Source organism: Dipodomys merriami, unplaced genomic scaffold, assembly GCF_024711535.1.
Source record: "Dipodomys merriami isolate MVZ:Mamm:240054 unplaced genomic scaffold, mDipMer1.0.p SCAF_21, whole genome shotgun sequence".
Classification (NCBI taxonomy): Eukaryota; Metazoa; Chordata; class Mammalia; order Rodentia; family Heteromyidae; genus Dipodomys; species Dipodomys merriami.
The window spans coordinates 28,336,571-28,358,068 of record NW_027203493.1 but is presented as its reverse complement, the minus strand read 5'-3'; the positions used below and the strand labels follow the sequence as shown (position 1 = coordinate 28,358,068).

The 21,498-nt window shown below is 46.5% G+C and overlaps 1 protein-coding gene across 2 annotated transcripts in view; it reads right to left on the bottom strand.

Annotated features, from left to right (window-relative positions):
• The window catches only part of Ptpn5 (protein tyrosine phosphatase non-receptor type 5), a 63,299-nt gene extending 43,443 nt beyond the window's left edge, over positions 1-19,856 (bottom strand). The window contains exons 1-2 of one of the 2 annotated variants that reach the window (XM_070032740.1): positions 19,542-19,856; positions 1,080-1,171 (exon numbers count right to left, since the gene is read on the bottom strand). In XM_070032740.1, the coding sequence (XP_069888841.1) occupies positions 1,080-1,099 (20 nt within the window). In that variant the 5' untranslated portion in view covers positions 1,100-1,171; positions 19,542-19,856. The remainder of the gene's footprint in view (positions 1-1,079; positions 1,172-19,541) is intronic. The other variant, XM_070032742.1, reaches the window with a different exon arrangement.
• Between the last annotated feature and the right edge of the window lie 1,642 nt (positions 19,857-21,498).

Genomic DNA, 21,498 nt, shown 5'->3' with positions numbered 1-21,498 from the left:
GAGAGCCAGCCTGGACCATCCCTCCCAGCTTCCAGGAGCTCATGGCTGGTGGGGGAGACACAGTAGCTACTGTGAAGTGTTAGGCAGTGGTCTATTTGGGGAGGACTGGGCCTACTTCTCTTCTCCCAGTGGTGTAGCATGGGTATAGGGGGCATCTTAAAGTGAATACTAGCTTTTACCAGGACTTATGCAGAGAAAGGTGACAGGGTTGGTGCAGAGGATATGAGCAGAGAAATAATCAGCCTGAGTCAACAGTGGGTGAAAAACGGAGAGTTGCTGGGGCACTGAAGCTAAGGTTCATGGGTGTAAAGCTGAGCCAACTTAGGAAGGTACGGCCTTTATTTTGCCCTTGGAGTTCTCTGAAAGCACCCTTCCTTGTCACCACAGAATTCTTCTAAGTCGTCTTAAGCTCTGATGGCACTAGACAGCTCTATTGCGGAATCACAGCGACCCTCTTTCACTTCCATTCCTTTGGTTCATGCAGTTCCTCAGCTTGCAAAATACATTCTTTCCAAATTTTGCCAAATCTTACTCCTCTTCCACAGGTCTGAGGTATTACCCATTTCCTAAAGCACTCCCTAATCCCCAGAGAAGAACCAAACTTTCTTATCTCAGCTCCCCCACATACTTTGTTCTGTTGCTATAATAAGCTGTTTATGCACCTGTAAACCCTTCTTTCCCTCCCTCCCCCCTCCACCCTGCTGCACTTTCAATGACTTGGGAGCATCTTCCCTTCATCACTACGGCATCCCTGGTGCTCAGCACACAGCCTGAGCCTATGGGAAGTCACAGTGATGGTCGAATGTAGAGCAGTGGCTAGGGTCTGGGAGGGAAGAATCCAACTAGGAGCTTTCCAACCTACAGAAAATGGACAGGCCATGGCCAGAAAGAGGCGCATAGTGCTGTCCAGATTTTTTCTCCCAGTATATTCAGCATTCAGGGGCAGAACACATGCCAGTTGCATGGAGAAGAAATGACCAGGCTGACTACCTATCACAAATGAGTCACTTGTTGCAGGTAGAGCAGCCCCCACCCCCACCTTGGTGGGTGGGCTGAGAGACCCACGCATGCTCACTCACCTAGCTCCCTCAAACTTCATTCCCAAGGTATCCAGGTGGGGAAAGGTGCCATCTGGGGCCAGGTCAGGAAGTTTTCTCAGCAAAAAAGCAAACTGTAAATGTGAATATAAGAGAGAGGTCATGTTCAGAATGTCCAGATGGAGAAACTGAGGGATAGGAAAAAATATAACTTTCCTCAAGCCACAGTGTGTGAGAAATTGTTTATAGGTTGTTCACAAAGACCTCATTTTTTTCTTTTTTTGCCAGTCCTGGGGCTTGAACTCAGGGCTTGGACTCTGTCTTTGAGCCTCTCTGTGTTCAATAGCTCTTAAGCCACAGAGTTACTTCTGGCATTTTCTGTTTATGTGGTACTGAGGAATTGAACCCAGGGCTTCATGGATGCTAGGCAAGCACTCTACCACTAAGCCACATTCCCAGCCCAAATCCTGATTTCCTTCTTTTTTTTTGGGGGGGGGGTCTGGTCGTGGGGCCTGAACTCTGGGCCTGGGCACTGTCCCTCAGCTCTTCAGCTCAAGGCTAGTCCTCTACCTCTTGAGCCACAGCGCCACTTCCGGCTTTTTTCTTCTTGCTTATATGGTGCTGGGGAATTGAACCCAGGGCCTCATGCATGCAAGGCAAGCGCTCTATCACTGAGCCACCTTCCCAGCCCATCAAATCCTGATTTCTTTTTTTTTTTTTTTCTTTTTGCTTATGTGGTGCTGAGGAATCGAACCCAGGGTCTCAGGCATGCAAGGCAAGCGCTCTACCACTGAGCCACCTTCCCAGCCCAAATCCTGATTTCTTATTGGGAGTTACTTCTTACTTTATACCTAGTGCCTGTCTGCTCCTAAACACAATGAGACCCCCCACCCCCAAAGCAGAACTTGATCACTCATCATTTCTGTGATACCTCCAAGGCCTCTTATCAACATTTTTGCTGCCAAGGTTACTCAGTCAATTTCTGTTGCTGGCAGCCAAAGCACCCAGACCGATATGTGCAGAAGATTTGGGGAACAGGCAGGCTCTGCGCCCAGGACTCCCAATGCCTAGTTCACTGCTATTTCCATCCCGCCAAGCCGCCTACCCTCCTGGCCCAGCTGTCCATTGTCCAGCCATCTGTGCCCATGTCTGCGAAGACTGCAAACTTGGAGTGCTCTAGATCCCAAACACAGGGTCTCAGTGTTCTCTGGTTGGGATGTGCCTAGATGAATGACTTTGATTCTATCTTTGCTCTGTTGGTGGGGGGAGTAGGGGAAATGAACATGACTCAAGGAAGGGAAGACAAAAGGGTAGTAGACAGGCCCTGGGCTCTAAAGGGCTCAGACATCCTTCAGGAGACTCCGATTCAGGAACTAGCCCATTCACTTGTTCAACTTGTGTTTACTAAACAATTCACTGTGTGCAGACCACATCTGAGGCTCTAGGAACACAATGAAATAAAAGCACCGCATGGAAGATGCAGGTAAAGGAAGGGAAAGGCAACTTTGGGGCAAGTCTCATGGGACATGTGCAGGGTGTCCTGGGATCACCGAGGAGGCCCTGCACGAAGCAGAGGAGTCATGGGATTGAGAGGATGAATGTGGGATGTGGGTAGGTGTTCAGGCAGAGGGAGGGCAGGTGACAGGCCTGGATTTGGGAGAAAGCAGGGCACATTCAGAAATGGAAAGGACCTCAGGCTTACAAGGCAAATATGGGAAAGGAAATGAAGCACAGGATGGGAAACCTGGCTGAGATGCTCCTTGGTAATGTTTTCCTTCTCATCTTCCTTCTTCTCCCCACAGAGCACACAGACCCCCAGCTATCTCCAGGGAGGTATGGTTTCAGGACCCAAGACCATGTTCCCCATGTGGTTCTGTGTCCTGTGGAAGCAGAAGCTCCTAGCTGGGATGGTGGCTATCTAGGGTCAAGGAAGGTGAAGAACTGATCAGTTCTGTGACATGTGTGTGTGTGTGTGTGTGTGTGTGTGTGTGTGGTGTGTGTGTGTGAGTGTGTGTGTGCAAAGAGGGCCAAATCTTATTCTCTGGGGCTCCTGGGCTCCACAAATGTACATCTACCCAAAGCATAGAAGCAGCAGACTTTGGAGAGGCTGAAAGTAGAATATCTCAGCTCTCCAGTGTGGCTTCTTCCAAGTATCCTTGGTATGGTTATAGTAGCAGGTGAGAAGGGTACCCCAGAAATGTTGGAGATTGAATTTCCTACCCCAGGAGAGATGGGGAGTGCTGAGTTCAGCCTTGTTTTATTTAAGGAACACAGTAAGACATTTCTTTGTGTTGGAAGGTCAGGAAACTTACTGTGTTACAGCTCAGGTTCTACAGTCTCCCCCTCCGCCTCTTCTTGGGGGCTACTCCTAATTGGTTTGACAAATCCATTCTCTTCTGATGGTAGGTTAGTAAGGATGTAAAGGAATAGAAGGAGGTGGTCAGAGGGAAGAAGGAAGCAGAAAGGATAGAACTGGTCTCTAGCCACTGGTTTAGGAACACGTTCCACCGCCCTTCCTGATAAAGAGTATGACAATGACAAACAGTATTAACACCAGAAGGAGCATCAATCTCTACTGATGCCTTGTCACACATGCCAGGTGCTATTCTGAAGGCTTTACATGTGTGACATGCTTATTCCTTACAACAGCCCTGGAAGGAACATACTATCACATGCATTTTCCCAGTGAAAGATAGATATTCAGAGAAGGGGGGGGCCACAGAGGTACTACTATAGTCTTGCTCCTTGCTGCCCATATTCCTAACCTTTCTTCTCCTCTTAACTTCTAGACTGCCAAAATCCTTCCTCTACAGACAGAAACGCAGTATGCGTTCTCAATATGAGGCTTGGGGGTAAAGGTGAGGATGGGGATTTGCAGGCTCATCTCTACCAGGGTGCCAAGGGGACTTCCTGTTGTGCACCCTCCCAGAGCTGACTGATGGACCTCCTGTTTGCACATGATCTTAGGTTTCTCCATGAAGCCTTATCCCAGGATAAGGAGAGGTTAGCTGGGAATATGTGATGGTGACATCTGTGTTCTATCAATAGTAGAACAAAGGCATTCCCCAGCCCTGGGCTACCATGGTCACAGATTACCATGCCAGTTTGGGTCATTCATCTATCCTGATCTGAATCTCAGTTGCCTAAATGAAAATCAAAGGGGTTGAATGAATAGCCTCTAAACATCCCCTACCCACCACCTGACAACATTTTTTTCCCCAGTCATGGGGCCCCGGGTGCTGTCCCTCAGCTCTTTAGCTCAAGGCTAGCGTTTTACCACTTGAGCCACAGCACCACTTCCAGCTTTTTCTGTTTATGTGGTACTGAGGAATCGAACCCAGGGCGTCATGCAAGTTGAGGCAAAGCACTCTACCACTGAGCCACCTTCCCAGCTTCTCCCCTTTTAAACAACAACAACAACAATAACAACAACAACACCACCAGGTCAAGGTTCAATTCTGGGATTGTCAAGGTTGAAGGAGACATATGGTGGAGTGGCAGTGGTCAGCAGAGGGCGCTCACGGCACCAGGGAGGCCAGGCTGTTGTCCGGGCTGTGAAGCATGGGTAAAGGCTGACATACCAAGTGTGGTGGGCAGATCAAGCCAGAGTCAATTATTGATGGAGGCTGTGTTTAGTTGTATTTGATACTGTGGGTAGACCTATGTGTTTATAAACTGTGGCAGGCAGAAGCTCAGGTGACAACTGAAGAATTTTAGGGTTCAAAGATCACATGGACGAACACTGTATTCTTTAAGATTTTGCAAACATTCTGTTCCATTCTTTCTCTTTACCGACGTCCCCCCCTCCTGCCCCCCGCCAGGTGTACAGTTTAATTTGCAAAGAGAAAACAGGCAATCACAAATGTGGAGGTGTGATCACACCTTCTGTAGGGGGTTCTGGTATTTTCTTTTAGCTAGACTCTCGAGCCTGTCTGTAATACCTTGGAATGTACTTTTCTTTCCACTGGAGACATCCCCCTTTTATTTCTCTAACTAGAAAGCTTCCATATCCATTTTAATACCTTGTTCAAATGTTGTCTCCTCAATAGAACCTTTTCCAACCCTCCCCCAGAAGAGTTGGATACTTTCTTTTCTGCTTTCACCTCTTCTCAATGGTGACCATTTATTGATGCCCACAGCTCTGTCTCATATACAAGCCTGTGGTGTGGAATAACTATGGTTAGCATGGTTAGATTCTAGATCAAGTGCAACATATCTTTTCCTTCTCACTATAACCTTATGCAGTAAACAGTCACCTTCTCTTATTGTACATGTACAGATAGGATTGGGTGAGACTGAGTCATTTGTTCAAGGTCAAACACTCATTTTGTCTGAACTCTAAACTTGATCCTTTTTATAAACCATTAGGTTTACAGTCTCTGTGTGGACCTTTCTATTTCTCACTACTATTTTCCCCTTCCTCCCTCCCTCCCTCCCTCCCTCCCTCCTCCCTCCCTCCCTCTCTTCCTTTCTCAGTCCCTTCCTTCCTTCCTTCCTTCCTTCCTTCCTTCCTTCCTTCCTTCCTTCCTTCCTTCCTTCCTTCCTTCCTTCTTTCTTTTCCATCTTTCTCTTTCCTGGTCCTGGGGCTTGAATTCAGAACCTGGGAGCTGTCTCTGAGTGCTATTGCTCAAGGTTAATATTCTACCACTTGAGTCACAGCTCCACTTCTGGCTTTTTGGTGTTCAGTTGAAGAGTCTCAGGGACTTTCCTGCCTCTTTTCAAAGACTGGCTTTAAACTATGATCCTCAGATCTCAGCCTCCTGAATAGCTAGTATTACAGGGATCAGCCGTCAGCACCTGGCTCTTGCCTAATTTCTTTCTGACACCAGGAGTATGTTAAAAAAAAAAAGCTATTTTTTAAAAAAGTAAATGAAAAATGGCATAGAGTTTGGGCTTTTACAAATGGCTCAGTAAAAGTATCATAAAAGTAAATGTACAGGATTTTGGACTGCATTGGGGTGCATGTGTATAAATCAGGACCAGTCACATTCGTTTCTTGATCCTGGCCAAAATACCTGATTTTCCTGGGCTTCAGTCTCTTCCTCTGGGAAAGAAGGTAATGGTGTACATACCACTGAGGTCTGCTATGAAGATTAACTGAATTTTGATTCTCACACAAAGTTTTTACATGAGCTACAAAATGCTTAGAATGGGGCCTGGTAAACTCCTAAAAATGCTAGTTGTTGAAGACAGTTCATGGCAAATAAGTACATGGAAGAGTGTTCAACATCTTTATAGTCATCAGAGAGATGAAAATCAAATAAAAGTTGTACTGAAATTCCATCTCACCCTAGTCAGAATAACTACTCTTAAGAAAGCAAAAACAAGAACAAATACAGGTAAGGGTGCAGGAAAAAAATGCAACCCTTTTACGCCATTGGAGGGGATGTAAATTAGTGTAGCCACTATGGAAATCAGTATGGAAGTTCCTAAAAAAACTGAAAATGCAATTACCATGTGATTTTGTTATACCACTCCTGGGTAGATACCTGAATAAACACTAGTTAACTTGTAGTAGAGATTTCTTCAGACCCCATGTTTATATGGCAACATTCACAAAAGCCAAGTTAGGGAATTAGCCTAGGTGCCCATTACTAGATAAACCGATCAAGAATGTACATATGCATACATACAGTAATGGAAACATTATTTAGCCATAAAGAAAAATGAGGGCTGGGATGTAGCTCAGTGGTGAAGCGCTTACCTAGCAAGTGCAACGTCCTGGGTTCGATTCCCAGTACCAAAAAAGAAAAGACAAAAAAAATACAGTTAAAAAAAAAAAAAAGAAAAATGAAATTGGGGCTGGGAAGGTGGCTCAGTGGTAGAGCGCTTGCCTTGTAGGCATGAGGCCCTGGGTTCGATTCCTCAGCACCACATAAGCAGAAAAAGCCAGAAGTGGTGCTGTGGCTCAAGTGGTAGAGTGCTAACCTTGAGCTGAAGAGCTGAGGGACAGCACCCAGGCCCTGAGTTCAGGTGCCACGACTGACAAAAAAAAAAAAAAAAAAAGGAATGAAATCATGTTGTCTGTGGGAAAATGGATGGAAGTGGAGATCATGAGATTAAGTGAAATAACCTTCATAAGGACAAATATTTCATGTTTTTGTTTCATAAGTGGAATCTAGCTTAAGTAAAAAAAAGACATTAGTGTAGAAAGGAGCCTATGTGAGAAGATGAAGGTGACCAAAAAGAAGGAGGGAAAGTGGACAAAAGATAGTGGAGATGAGTTTGATCTAAGTATATTATAAGCAAGTATGAGAATGTCATATTGAAACCTGTTGTTCTGTACTATTAATACACATTAATTTTTTAAAATGAAAACATTTTAAGGTCTGTAGTGAAACCAGTTGAAGATTGTTTTATTTGGAAGAAGAAACTTTCTCTAGTAATGGCTCTTGGCAAAGCACAACTTCCTACCTCTTTTTTTGTGAAACAAAAAGAAAAACTGTTTCACTGCAGGATCAACAATGTGGATAAGGATTAACATATTGTAAATGTTCTTTTTTCCATGTAAGTTAACTATCTTTGTTATCACTAAATGATAATTAATTTTTAACTTATGTGCATTATTAGGCTGTTAGAATTCTTTTGATGGTTAAAACACATTCAATAAGAAAAAAAAGGGAGAAGGGAGGGATAAAGGAGGCTGATATAGGGAAAGAGGCTGATGGAGTACATGTATCCATGTATGAAATGTCACAATGAAACCTCTCCTTGTACAATCCCCTAATGTATGCTAATAAAAAGTCCTTAAAATGAATAAAAGCATGTTGGCATGATTTTTTTTGTTAATTGTTCCCCAATTAACACAGCCCTTTTCTCCCTGCAGATGAGGTATCTATGGGGATTCTGACATGAAACGTGTAGTGTTGATAGTGAGTGCACACACAAAAGCCCTAATTTGTAGCATTTGCTATAAATTCTCATGGTGTAAATTCTTCCACCATGTTTATACCGCCAGTCTTGGAGATCAGGAATTTTACTCAGTCTCTCTGTGCCTCTGTTTTCTTATCTGTAGAATGGACCTGCAGTAATATCTACCTCATATTACTTCTGTGATAAGGACACCTAACTGTCTCAGAAGAGCACAGAGCATATTATGTAAGTGGTTAGCCAACAGTATTTCTGATAAGAGTTTGAACTCAGTCTCAGCATTGTTTGTTGTGGTATAAACCTAACATCTGGCCTTCTCCCTTATACCTTGGCAGACAGAATCCCTGCCTTCTAGGATTGAGGTCTTACCTGATCTTGTAGCTCTTCCATCCTCCTGAAACTTGAATCTGGACTTCACTTATGTTGGTTACACCCTGACTACACATTATTTTGTATCTGTCTGCCTGCCTCTGATCACACTCTGAGCCTTCTCTGATGCTTTTCCTTGGCCTGGACTGCCCGCGATACCTTGTGCTTTGCTTTGGCTCACCTTTGATACTACATTCTGGGTCTGCTGCCTACTTCCTTGCTCATGTAGATCCTTCTCATAGGGCTTAGGTGCATTTATAAAAGAGAAAGCTTAGATCCAGAGCTAAATCTTTTCTCACCTGCAGCTGGGGACCTCTATCTAGCTCCTGCCATACCTACTGTAGTTCTAGTATCTCTGGTCTCTGATTCTCCTTTGGTGGTCAGGCTTGACTCAGCTGTGGTAGCACAGGTAAGAAGACACTCTAGGATTCAATGAAGTCAGACAAATGGTGTGGAAAATTCAATGGATCTGGGGCTTTTACCATAAAAGAGTGTAAGTTAGGAAAAAAAAATTCAGATGACACCAGTAGTCAAGGTCCACCTGAATTCAAATCTAACAAATACAAGTCTATATGTATACCTGTTTCTAAATACCTTATTTCCTTCAGTCCTGTGACAAGCCCATGGAGAAGACATTATTCCATTTTGTAGGAGTTAAAAGCTACGTAGAGGGCTTAGGATCTAACATGAGAGTTAAGTAGTGGTCACTCTGGTCCTGTGCTGGTGGCCAATGGAGAAGACAGAATAGAGCCTGGCCCTGAGCCTAGGATGGTGGCTTTTCTTACTGCTTTGTGCTTGGGGCAGATGGAGTCCTGGGTCCATGGGCTACTGTCAATAGAAGTCCATAGGAATGGGTTGAATCTCTCACAATATGATAGACTAATTCTGAGGATGCACATCTTAAGTTAACCATTGTACTCTGAATAAAAAAGGATGGATTCAGAAGCAGAGACTTGAAATCCTACATTCTGCCATCTTCTCCCCCAGGGGTGCCCTGGGCCATGGTTTAAACCCTCTGAGCCTTACATTGCCTTTCCTGTAACAGAGTTCTCCAGGGTTGTGGTGAAGATGGGGAGGTGAATGATGTGAATAGAAAATTCTAGGTAGTCCTGAGGCAGACATTCTCTTCACTATTCCTGCTGACCCAGTTCAAAGCCTCATTGCTGTTCTCCCTCGCAGGCTTCCTAGCAAAGGAGATGCTTTTGCTCTGTATAGCAGGCAGTGCCATCAGCTATAAAGGTCTGCTTCCGATTTCCTCAGGGTCTCCCAGGGGTTGCTGGTGCTAATGAGAACAGGGAAGAGAGCTAGAGGAGAAGGGACTCCTAGCAGAGATATACTGCTCCCCTCTGGAGAGCTCTGGGCTGTTTCCAGATTCCTCGAGTCAGACTCAGAGCCCTTGAGAAAGATGAGGAAAAGAACCAGATTCTCCAAATCTTCTTCCACAGTGAAACTGACCTAGTCCCAGCTCTGATCACTCCTGCTTCTCAGCCATTGTCTTCCCTGGTCCTCAGGCTTGGATAGGAGGCTCCTCTGAGCAATGGACTTTTGCTTTCTACTAAGGCCCAGGTCAATTCATGCTTCCTTCAGGAAATCTCCATAGTGAGTACTATATGCTGACTACCCTCTACTGACATTTTCCCCCTTGTGCTTTTGTAGGACATGGTAATGGGTCACAGACCAGTCTAAGCTGCTCTGTGGCTTTCCTGTCTATAACTTTGGCTTATGTGAGCTGATCAGGCTGAGAAGGGGCTAGGGATGGGCCTCCTGTAGTCTCCATATTAGTATAGAGAAGGAAACATGGAAGACAGGGCAGGGGGTACCCAGCTTTTTGCTCTACACTCAGATTTGGAAGGGGTTGGGAAGGAGAGACTGGTTGGAAGAAAAAGAAGGAAGAAATGAGAGGCGGGAAGGGCAGCTGTGTGAGACTCAGTACAATTGTCACAACAGGATATCATGCTATGGATTATTCCCTATTAGGTAACTCTCCAGCCCAACACAGACTCCTTTTTGAACATCTCTGAAGTCTCCCTCCTCTGGTCAGCCCTCCCTGATTGACTCTGACCTCCCTCCTTTCCCTGGCTCCCTGAGCTGCACTGCTTTGTGTTGAGGCATCCACGCCTCGGGGAAGGGCTGGAGGGCTCTGTTTCACTGTCGGTTAACTTTCAGGCAACAACTGGACATTTTTTGATTCCTTCTTTTATCAACGTCAGGAAGTGGTCTTGAGATATATATTGCATACTTTTTCTAGTTTTTAGTTTCTTGTGCATCGTTATTTAAAGTCATGTGATCTTTGAGATAATCCCTAGGCAAAACCTGCTATAATCTTGCTCACAGCTGGCACTCGATCTTTTGAGCCACGCCTGCTATAATCTTATCTCTTTCTTCCTTCCTTTCTTTCCTTCCCTTCCTCTTTGTCCTCCTCCCCTTTCCTTCCTTTCTTGTGCTGGTACTGTGACTTTAACTCAGGACCTAGGACATGTTACTTAGCTTTACCACTCAAGAGTGGCTCTCTACCACTTGAGAACACTTCTGGCTTTTTGGTAGTTAATTGGAGATAAGTCTCAGAAACTTTTCTGCCCTGGTTGGCTTTGAACCTTGATCCTTAGCTCTCAGCTTCCTGAGTAGCTAGGATTACAAGTATGAGTCACTGCTGCCCAGTTTATCCATTTCTCTATTAGGGTTTGTGTGGAGCCTGTGGGGATACATAGCTGGGATTCAGATTCTGTTTCTACTAGTCTGCAGTCTAGAGACTAGAGGCAGACATGTGACAAGTGCAAACTGACACTGTCCTATGGGAATGTGTGTGTATGTGTGTGCATAATGGGAGCATCTAGGAGGCTACAAGAAAGAGAGCTGAAGGATAAGCAGGACAGGGGGAGGACATTCCAAGCACACTGCATGAGCAAAGTGCTGGAGAAGAGAAAGAAATGAGCACCTTGGTTTGGTTGGAGGCTGGATAGAGAATCTTGGCACACAGCAGAGGACTCTGGACCTTACGATAAGACACTCATTTTAATGCAAAGGTCATCCCCCACAAGGGAAATGAAGCAGGTATTGCCATTTTTGTTGACATTTAGAAATCCTCCCCCTCTCTCTGTTAGGTGCTTATGTGAGGGCTACCACATGGATGGACACCAAAAGCTACTTTCTGACACAAAAGGCCACATATGGGGTATGATTCCACTTATATAGAGTTCAAGAATGGGCAAAACTTGGAGCTGGGAATGTGGCTCGGTGGTAGAGTGCTTGCCTTGCATGCATGAGGCCCTGGGTTCAATTCCTCAGGACCATATAAACAGAAAAAGCCAGGAGTTTTGCTGTGGCTCAAGTGGTAGAGCACTAGCTATGAGCTGAAGAGCTGAGAGACAGTGCCTAGGGCCAGAGTTCAAGCACCATGATCGACACGGGGGAAAAAAAGAATGGGCAAAACTTGGGGCTGGGAATGTGGCTTAGTGGTAGAGTGCTTGTTTAGCATGCGTGAAGCCCTAGGTTCAGTTCCTCAGTGCCACATAAAACACAAAAAGCTGGAAGTGGTGCTATGGCACAAGTTGTACAGTGCTAGCTTTGAGCAAAAGAAGCTCAGGGACAGTGTCTAGGCCCTGGGTTCAGGCACCAGAACTGGCAAAAAAATGGGCAAAACTCTACCACAATGATAGAAATGCAAACTTTGAGGGGAGGGGGTGATAAGAATGCGGTCTTGGTGATAATTATACAAGGTCATATGATTGTCAAGTCTCACTGAATGGTCCACTTAATATCTATACATGTGACTACTCAAAAAGTATACCTTAAAATTACATGGGTTTTTGGCTGTCAAAATGAATGAAGGTACTGACAAATATATATGAGGTTGGACCAGGGGTGCTTTCTTAGCCGAGGACTCTAAAGATTAGTAGATCCTGTGTGGGAAACACTGCTGCAGATCACACAGAGCCTTATAGGAACTGAAAGAGCAGAGAGAGAATGTGGCTTTGCCTGTTTATAAAATTTTTTTATAGTCATGGAAGTCCATAAGGTCCAGGCATTATGTCCACAGAAAGTGGCAATCCTTGGTCTACCTTCAGCCCTTTAGCTTAAGAGTCCTAGGAAGACCCTCTAAAATACTACAGATACCACAGAGGCTAGAAGTACATGGCTAAGGAAAGGGTATTGGTAGATGTCAGAGGAAAAAGGAAACATCTCACCCTGGCATCCCTGTCTCCTGAATCAGCACCTACGCTAACAGGGACCGTCTTCCTTGGAGATGGAATATAGTGGGTTGGTCTCTCTGAATTCCTGGGCAAAGAAGAACACAGCGAACTTACACTAAAATATTCCCCTGAACTCTTCCTTCAGGAAGCCTTCTCTGAACCTTGCTCTGGGCAAGTGGCTCTCTCGTGTCTTTTTGTCCCTACCCTGAACACCGTGACTGCTTACATCTGATTGCTGGCTCTGCCCATTAAATTCTCTGTGTATTCCTGGCAAGTTTATGGAAGGTCTCTGATTCTATTCCAGTAAACAAGAGGATTATAGAAATCCTCTTCCCTGAAATGTTACAAAGATTAAGTAAAAGGTAGAATTTATTATTACCATAGCATGCATGGAGAGGGAGCACCATTTCTAGGTGAGGTTGCTTCTCAGTGCTCTCCCCTCTTTATTCCCTGGCCCCAACTCCTCAGGGGCCAGGGTCTCCCCAGTCCAGTTGACTGCTGAAGCTCCTGTGTCCACCATGAAGCCCAGTGCAGTAAATACTTGCATGCATGAATGAATTCCACCCACGAGGAACTCTCCTGAGAGCTTTCTTCTCCACCCACAGTGCCTCTAGATCACAATAATTCTTCAGAAATGGAGGTTGGATTCATTTGTATTCTGTTCCTTCTTTCTTTTCTATTACTTCCAAGGACATTCAGAGCTCACACAAAATTTATTATGATTATTTTTTAATTAATGGCTTCTTCCTGGACCCTTCCCTTCTGAGACTACACTTGGAGATCCTTTTCATGCGGGACAAATAAAAATCCTTTTTATTTTTTATTTTTGTTGTAAAAAAGCACCCCACAGCTTCTCAAAAAGTTAAACATAGAAATACCATATGATCCAGTAATCCCACGGCTAGGATAGAAAGCTGGGGACTAAGCACATACTTGCAATGTGCTCTGGGCCTTTGCTCATGATATAGACCGCCCCCTCCACTTTCTCCAAGCTCCAGCTTTTGTTTGTTTGTTTGTTTGTTTTTCCTTTGAAGCCACATTGTTTGCACCCATGAAATCCACCTGCATCTTCTCATGAGTGACACTTTCTTCCCCTTTCCCTCCCAGGTTCTGCTGTATCCATGTGAGGATGCTCAAATCAGATGCCTTGAAACTCTGGGATGGAAACACTGTGTGCTCGGAGATGTTCACTACTGACCATGTTTAACAATAAATAAAGGATCAAGGTCTGAGGAACACATTGGGGATAAGAAGATGACCACAGAGGAATGTAAAAATTATAGTAAACATGAAAAATGCAGGCTATAAAACTACATGGGGACTGGTTTCAACTATGCAAAGTACTGACACTTGGACAAACAATAATGCAATATGTCCTGTTAATTTCACATTTGTTCTCTAGTGTGGAATATGATTGCATTGTTTTTTACAGTTATCATTATTTTTTAGGCTGAGCACTACTCATGGGCAGGTAATTAAATATACACTATTCACTTTGCAACAATCCAAATGTGTACATACCACCATCACTGACATCCATAAATCTCTCTTGAGTGGGTTCCAGAGAAATAAGACAGGGCAAAGAGGGCAATTCATATCAACTCTTCAAAAAGATATACTGAGGGGATGGGCAGGTGGCTCAGTGGTAGAGTGCTTGCCTTGCATTGAGGCCCTGGGTTCAATTCCTTAGCACCACATAAGCAGAAAAAGCCGGAAGTGGTGCTGGAGCTCTAGTGATAGAGAGCCAGCCTTGAGCCTTGAGCCCAGGCCCAGAGTTCAGGCCCCATGACTAACAACAACAACAAAAAGATCTACTGAGGGCTGGGGATATACCTCCATACGTGTGGCTTGCTTAGTATGTGCAAGGTTCTTGACTAGAGCCCAAACTTAAAAACCAACCAAACAAACAAACAAAAAACACCCAAACACAAAAAAATACAAAAAAAATCATGTTGCTGGCTTATGGTGGTGTATGACTGTCATCCCAGCACTGGGAAATGGCGACCGAAAGACTACAAATTTCAGACCAGCCTCCTTGTGAGACCTTGTCTCAAGAAAACCCCAACAACAACAAAACAGCAACATAGAAGATGCAGTGGGACTTGATATGTCTCTTAAATAACAAATCAATTACCTTAGCACCAAAAGGAAGGGACACTTAGAATCTTTTGGTACCACTGTCCCTATGAGATAAGGCTATGAGCATTTTATCTCCAACATTGGCCTAGGAATGAAGACCAAGATGCTCATACTATTCTACAGTTGCAAATGATACAAGCAGTTCAAGAAGATCCCTTCTCAAGCCAGCTATGGAAATTGGAGTCATGCTTGCTTCAAGGGGTTCCCAGGACTGAGGGTAGCTTTTGTTGCAAGTGTCGCAAGCACCGAGGGAAAATCCTCCCTCAGTCTTCCTGAGCTTTGCAGACCCTGGTGGTTGACATGCTACTTTCATATCTTACGAGATGGGAAAAGATGGAGAGCGTGTTGAAGAATGGGGAAAATCTTCTTTTCCATAATTTTCTAGTTTGTGGTAAGGAAAAGCCTTTTAGTGATACTATTGTTCAAAAACAAAAAGCTCTGTTTTCTTTATGGTTTTTTTTCTCAGTTTGCAGTTTCTAGAGGTGTCAGTCCTGTACATGCTGATGGAACTTGGACCAGGAGGTCAGAGATTCTGAAACCACACGTCAACTTGCCCATTATGAAGTCCAATCTAGTATGTGGTCCCTCTGCTGCAGCGAACATCCAGTTCCACAGCAGGACCACCTGCCTGCCCCATCTACACCAGATCATAACCATGTCTGCAGATAAGGATTCGAACCCAGGAACTTACATACAACTGTGTCAAGTACATGGGCAAGATCATTGTTCCATGAATATTTTCTGGTGAGCTAGAGTTCTAGCTATGGTATAGGTCACTATGTAATTCTCAATGTCCACACACATTCCTTGTGCAATTTAATTAATGCAGCTAATTGCTCTATGCGACTAGCTACCTTCTGGAGCTTTGCCATTTCTATGTGTAGATTCCATTAAACAATCAAGTAAGTGCCTCTAAATAATTTTGTTCTCCCCACTGCCCTCTCTGTAGTCTTGGAAATTTGTCAATTTATTAGAGGTGATAATGCTTTATCCTGAAAATCTGGATCTTTGTGCAAGAAATGAGTTTCTTTAAGATGTCTGTGAGAAAAATGATGGAGAGTACAAGAGCTAAACAAGGAAAAATATAAAAGCCAGAAGGATGTGCCTTTGTGCCAGAAGCAGATGAAGGAAGACTAAATGGATGAGTATTTTAATTATTTTACTCTCACTTCAGGTATGTTTTCATTATTTAGTCTTAGTAGCAGTGTTTAGAATATCAAGCCATACTCAACAAAATATGCAGATTTGACTCAAATTTCCATACTTGAATGACAGCAAGCCATTTGAGAGAGAGAGAGAGAGTGAGAGAGAGAGAGAGAGAGAGAGAGAGAGAGAGAGAGAGAGAGAGAGAGAGAGAGAGAGAGAGAGAGAGAGAGAGAGAGAGAGAGAGAGAGAGAGAGAGAGAGAGAGAGAGAGAGAGAGAGAGAGAGAGAGAGAGAGAGAGAGAGAGCCTGCCACTACTGGGGCTTGAACTCAGGTCTTCACTGTTTCACTATCTCACTTGGCTTTTTGTTCAAGTCTGGAGCTCTGAGCTATATTCACACTTCTAGCCTTTTGTAGTTGATTAGAGATGAGAACCATCATGGTTTCCTGTCAGATTCCTCAGATCCATGGTCCCTTCCTAAGCCTTTCTCTCTCCCCCTCTTTCTGGGCTCTTTTTGTGAATGGCAGCTTCAGCCATTCAATCTCATAGCTTTGCCATCACTTCCTCCCTCCCAGTAGCACACACATCCAATCAGCTGAAGGATTTGGTAACACAGAGAATTCCCCTTTTTAACCCATTCTTACAACCACCTCCCAGGCCTTTATTGTTTGTTACTTAGAGTGCTGTCATGGTTTCTTACCTAAGTTCCTCCTCCCCCAAACCTCCTAAAAAAGCAGGCTTTTCCTCACTAACCCAGCTAGAGTTACTTTCCTAATGCTGTTTGATCCTGTCTCTTCCCTATTCAAGAAGCAAAAGCCAACTCCTTAGAGGGGCATCAGTGCCCTTAACAACCTCCTCCACCTTTCTACCCAGACTTCCTTTCCAGATCTCCCTTTTTTATTCTGTTTGCCCCACTATGAGTGAACCTCCTCTTCTTAGTTTCTATATACACCCTCCAAGTCTCCAAACCTGACTGCCCTCTGCTCATACCACTTCCACTTCTTGGAAACATTTTACCTGTCTTCTAAGGTAGAAGTCATCTAGATAGACCTAGCTCAGGAGCCACCTACAGTCTCCAAGAATGCACCTTGATCGTCCAGAAGAAAATCTCCCCTTCATCCCAACTCTTTCCATGTCTGTATGACCTCTCTTTTAGAGACAGACAAAAAGAGAAGCAGAAAGGACAGATAATATGATAGAAAAAAAAACCCTTTCAGACTCTAGAGTCACATCATTTCAGCCAGAAGCCTAGATCTCTGGCTCTGACACTCAAGTTTATCTCCCTACATAAGTAAAAAATCTTAGTCTGGACTTCCCTACCTGTAAAATGGGGTTGCTAATCCTACTGATATCAAGAATAGATTATGAAGAGGAAGCATAAGTGACCATATGTAAGAGTTTTGATCCTGTATAAAGATTAATTAATAATATACCCTTGTTAAGGTACAAAAATAAGAGATAAACAAAAGTATTGCCCCTTTACTGTCTGAAGACTAAATCCAGGAATAGGTCATTGAGGGAGGGATTGTTCTAAAGGAAGAAGCCACCGTCTCTAAAATAATGTATCTGAAGAAGGGAGAAGGGTATAGGGTATATCCATATAACTGGGGTCCAAATGGCTTTAATAGCTACCCATTCCTGAGCTTTTCTAAGTCTCAGTCACTGTGTTCAGTGACCGTACCTATATTATCCCCTTAAGTGAGGGATTATTTCTTCACAGTGTAAAAAGAGAGGAAACAGATTCATAGGACTTATATAAATAAGTGCTCTTCTCTTTCCTCTCTCTTACCTCCCTGTGATAAATGGGATAGCCTAAAATATAACCTGAAAATTTCCTATTTTATGGTCTTAGTTTTCTGATGGGAAAACTGAGATGCACCGAGGTAGTGAATATTTACTGAATTGCACAGCAGTGAGGAGGAGCCGAATGCTGGAATCCAGTCTCTCTACTTCCAGGATGGAATCCCCTTTCAGGCATTAAGCCCTGGGGGTACTATTCGTTATGAAGTGTGTGTGTGTGTGTGTGTGTGTGTGTGTGTGTGTGTGTGTGTGTGTGTGTGTGTGTGTGTGTGTGTGTGTGTGTGATGGTGGCTCCAAGAGGGCAGCTCCATCTATGTGGCACCTGGACTAGAGTTATGCCACCTGGCCCCTTTGCCTATTCCATCAAGAAGAAAGCTCTTGAGACAGAGGATCAGGCCCCTAGAGGCTGAACAGTGTCTTTGCCAACTCCCAACCATAGCCTCCAACCATAGACCTTCACTCGTACTCTAGCTCTGATTGTATTCCCTCAACCCATCTCTCAGGACATCCTCTCTGCACCCAGCACCCAGCATTGCTCTGAGGACACCCAGCTGCCCTTGAGGGAGCTTGTGTTAAAATGCCATTTGAGCCCAGCTGAACTGTAACTCAATCTTCCCTGCAGCTTTGTTAGCCAAACCAAGAGGCCGCATTTCACAAACACCCAGGAGAACGAAGTGGCCAAGGGGATTGGCGACCTCCATGAAGGGATGATGAAAGAGAGCCTGTAAGATTGGATTTTCTGGGCTCTGAAGGGAGAAGGCAGACTGGCTGTGAAGTATGCAGTCAGGTCCATGTCTGGGAAGAGGATGAATCCTTAAACATTACATCACCTGGTCCCACAGAGGTTCAGTGAATCCTTGAAAGCCCAGGAGTAACACGGTAGAATGTGATCTCTGGTTCAGAGTGGCTCTCCCAAAATGAAATCCACCAAACCTAAGTGCATGTGAAATAGACCTCTCCTTTGAGGTGGAATTTCTGTTTGTCTATCTGCAACACACACATACCCACAGAATAAGGACACACACACACACACACACAGAGTACCGATGGTAGGAAAGGAATGGCACCTGAAGCTCCAAGTCTGGGCAGGGCTGAAATGAATGACAAAGATTCATCATCACATACTCAGGATATATATTTGGGTTCTGGGGCTTCCCTGGGGTTCTAGTTGGGGAGAGAGAATAAAATGAGCCCAAAAGCTAGAGACCCCACATTCTAACGCAGCTTTTGCCACTAGCTTTCTGGTAACCTTGGTCAGGCTGCCTCGCCAGGCCTCAGTTTCCCCATCTGTAAAATGGAGGGGTTAAGTGGGTTTCCAAGGTCTCTCATTTCTGACCATTTAAGCTGTGTGAGGCTGGATAAGGGATCTGATTTGGGCAATCCCTGGTTTGGCAGGAGGCTGGGGCATCATGGGGACACACACACACACACACACACACACACACACACACACACACACACACACACACACACACACACACACACACACTATGCTGGGGGAGGGGACGCAACTGGGCTTTTATTTTGGGAGTGGGTGGGGCGCGGGGTAGCTGGAGGTTCCGGGGAGAAGCGAGCGTTGGGCAGGCTAGGAGCTGCGGTTTCGAGGCCGGCTGACTAGCTCGGATTTCCGTTCTCCCTGGGGGGGAGGGGGGGGGGTCTCAGATTCTGGAGAGGTGCTGCAGCGCACAGCCGCGCACCAGCCTGGGCCGGCCGCGATCCAGATCCCTCCCCGACATCGCGCAAGGCCGCTCCCTCCCCACTGCCCACTGCCAAGCCCACTCCCCGGCACGGGGGACCCCTCTCCCCCAGTCCGGGGGCGTCGGGAGCCCCATGAGGGGGCGTGGCGGGGGCGGGCTCTGGTTCTTGGGTCCTAAGGGCTGGAGGAGGTCTCAGTTTAAGCCCCCCCTCCCTGCCCGGAGAGGACACCCCCCCCCAGCCCCCTCCACCTGCAGACTACGCACACAAAGGCGCCCACGGAGGCGCCGCACTTACCGGCCAGAGCGGGCTCCGGGTGCCGGGGAGCGGGCAGGCAGCTGGCGGGAGGCTGTGCGCGCGCGAGTGTGCGTGTGTCCCCGTGTGTGTGTGTGTGTGTGTGAGATGGGGGGCCGAGCCCAGCTCCGTGCGTCTGCGTCTGCGGGGGCGTCCGTCCGTCAGTCCCTCCGTCTGGATCTGTCTGTCCTGTGCTCCCTCGCCCGGACCGCCCCACCGAATGCGCTTCAGCTGCGGAGTCGCCGGCGCAGCCGCCGGGTCGAGTCGGTTCCCCCAGCCCCGCTCCGCCCCGCCTCCGGGCGGCTCGCGGAGAATTGCGTAGGGCTCGCCGGGTTGGTGGGGTAGGGGGTGGGGAAGCTCCGTCAGGGCCCAGGGCCCGGGGGGGGGTGGGGGACGGGTAGGGGAGGACCGCAGATCCACCCCACCCTACAACCTCTGATCCCCCCCCCCACTCAGGCGTTCCCCCCCCCCCCAGCAACTCTGCGCGGAGTCCCGGTAGGCCCCGCCCCCACGCCGAGGTTGCCTGGACCCGGAGGGCGGGGGCGGGGGGAGCACCGCATCCATTTCATTCATGATTTTCGTCTCCCCGGAGCCCCAGGGTCGGGGCTGCGCCTCCAAGGCGACCGCCAGAGGGACCCCAGCGGGGCCTTGAACACCCAAGCTGGAGCGGGCAGACGGACGGGGGCAAAGGCCAGCGAGAACGTAGGGGAGCCTGAGGGGGGTGGGGCGGGCTAGGGGTTGGTGTGGGGGGGCGTGCGCGGAAGGGGTGCGGTGGCGTTCCCCGCACGGTGCGGACATCTCCATCCACAGAGCAGCCGCTTCTCCGGCATCCTCACGAAATCCTGGGTCTTCCCGCTCCCCGAGGACCCTCCGCTGGGTCTGGCGCTCCCGAGAGGGGGCACACCTGTCGGTTTTCTCGGGGGCGCCACGCACGCGCCCCAGATTCCCCAGGCTGGACCCTCGCTGGGCGGGAGAGGCTACCCATCCCCACTGGGGATTGTTGAGGCTGTGGCTGCACACAGAGCCAGGATCCTGGGCACCATTTTCAAACGGGAACACCGAGAACAGAGGATCACTGCAGGGCTACTGCCTGGTTGGTTGTAGCCATCCACCATCTCAGGATTTCCTCTCTAGTCCCCGGGCGCCCACCCTTGACCTCCTGCAGTTGGTTCTCTACACAGCAGTTAGAGTGATCCTGTAAAATGCCACGTCAGTTAACACGGTTCCTTCACTGGGAATCTTACCATCGCTCTCCATTTCAGCTAAAAGTGCCCGCGAGGATCCTTAGGACCTCCATGAGCCGGTTCTCTCTCAACCCTAACCTCATTTGCTGCCATTCTTCTAGTACTTCCTAGTCCTACTCATATTGACTTTTTTTTTTAATATGTCACCAAGATGGCAGCCACCCTGTGGCCTCAGGACTGTTGCACGAAGATTCTCACTACCTGAAGAATCTTCCTTCAGTTAAACGAATGGCTTACTTAATGTATCACCACAAAGAGGTCTTATCCTATTTAAAATTGCAAGCCTTCTCCCACTATTTAATGTAGAGTATTCATGATCTTTATATTGTGTTCCCTGGCCCTGAGGCTCACTGGGCTTTCACTGTCAGTTTCCACATCATTTCTCTCCCCTGTAGTCTTCTAGTCTCTCCAAACTACTGCTTTCCACTCTCTAGGCCTTTGTTGATGTTGTGCTTTTATTCTGGAACATCACTCTCCCATGTCCTGCCTAATTTTCCAGGTCTAGTTCAGATTCCTCCTTCTCTGTGGACACTCCCTCCGCCTTCAGTTACTTTCTTTCTCTTATGGTGGAATTCCTTTGTTATTTTTCTCTAGGTGCATTGTGAACTTCTTGGCAGCACAGGAGTGTGTGAGGGAGCAAACAGTGCTCAGGGACCTGCTCTGGAAGCTGATCAACACTGCTGTGGAGTGGAAGGTCAATGTCCCTCACATGGCAT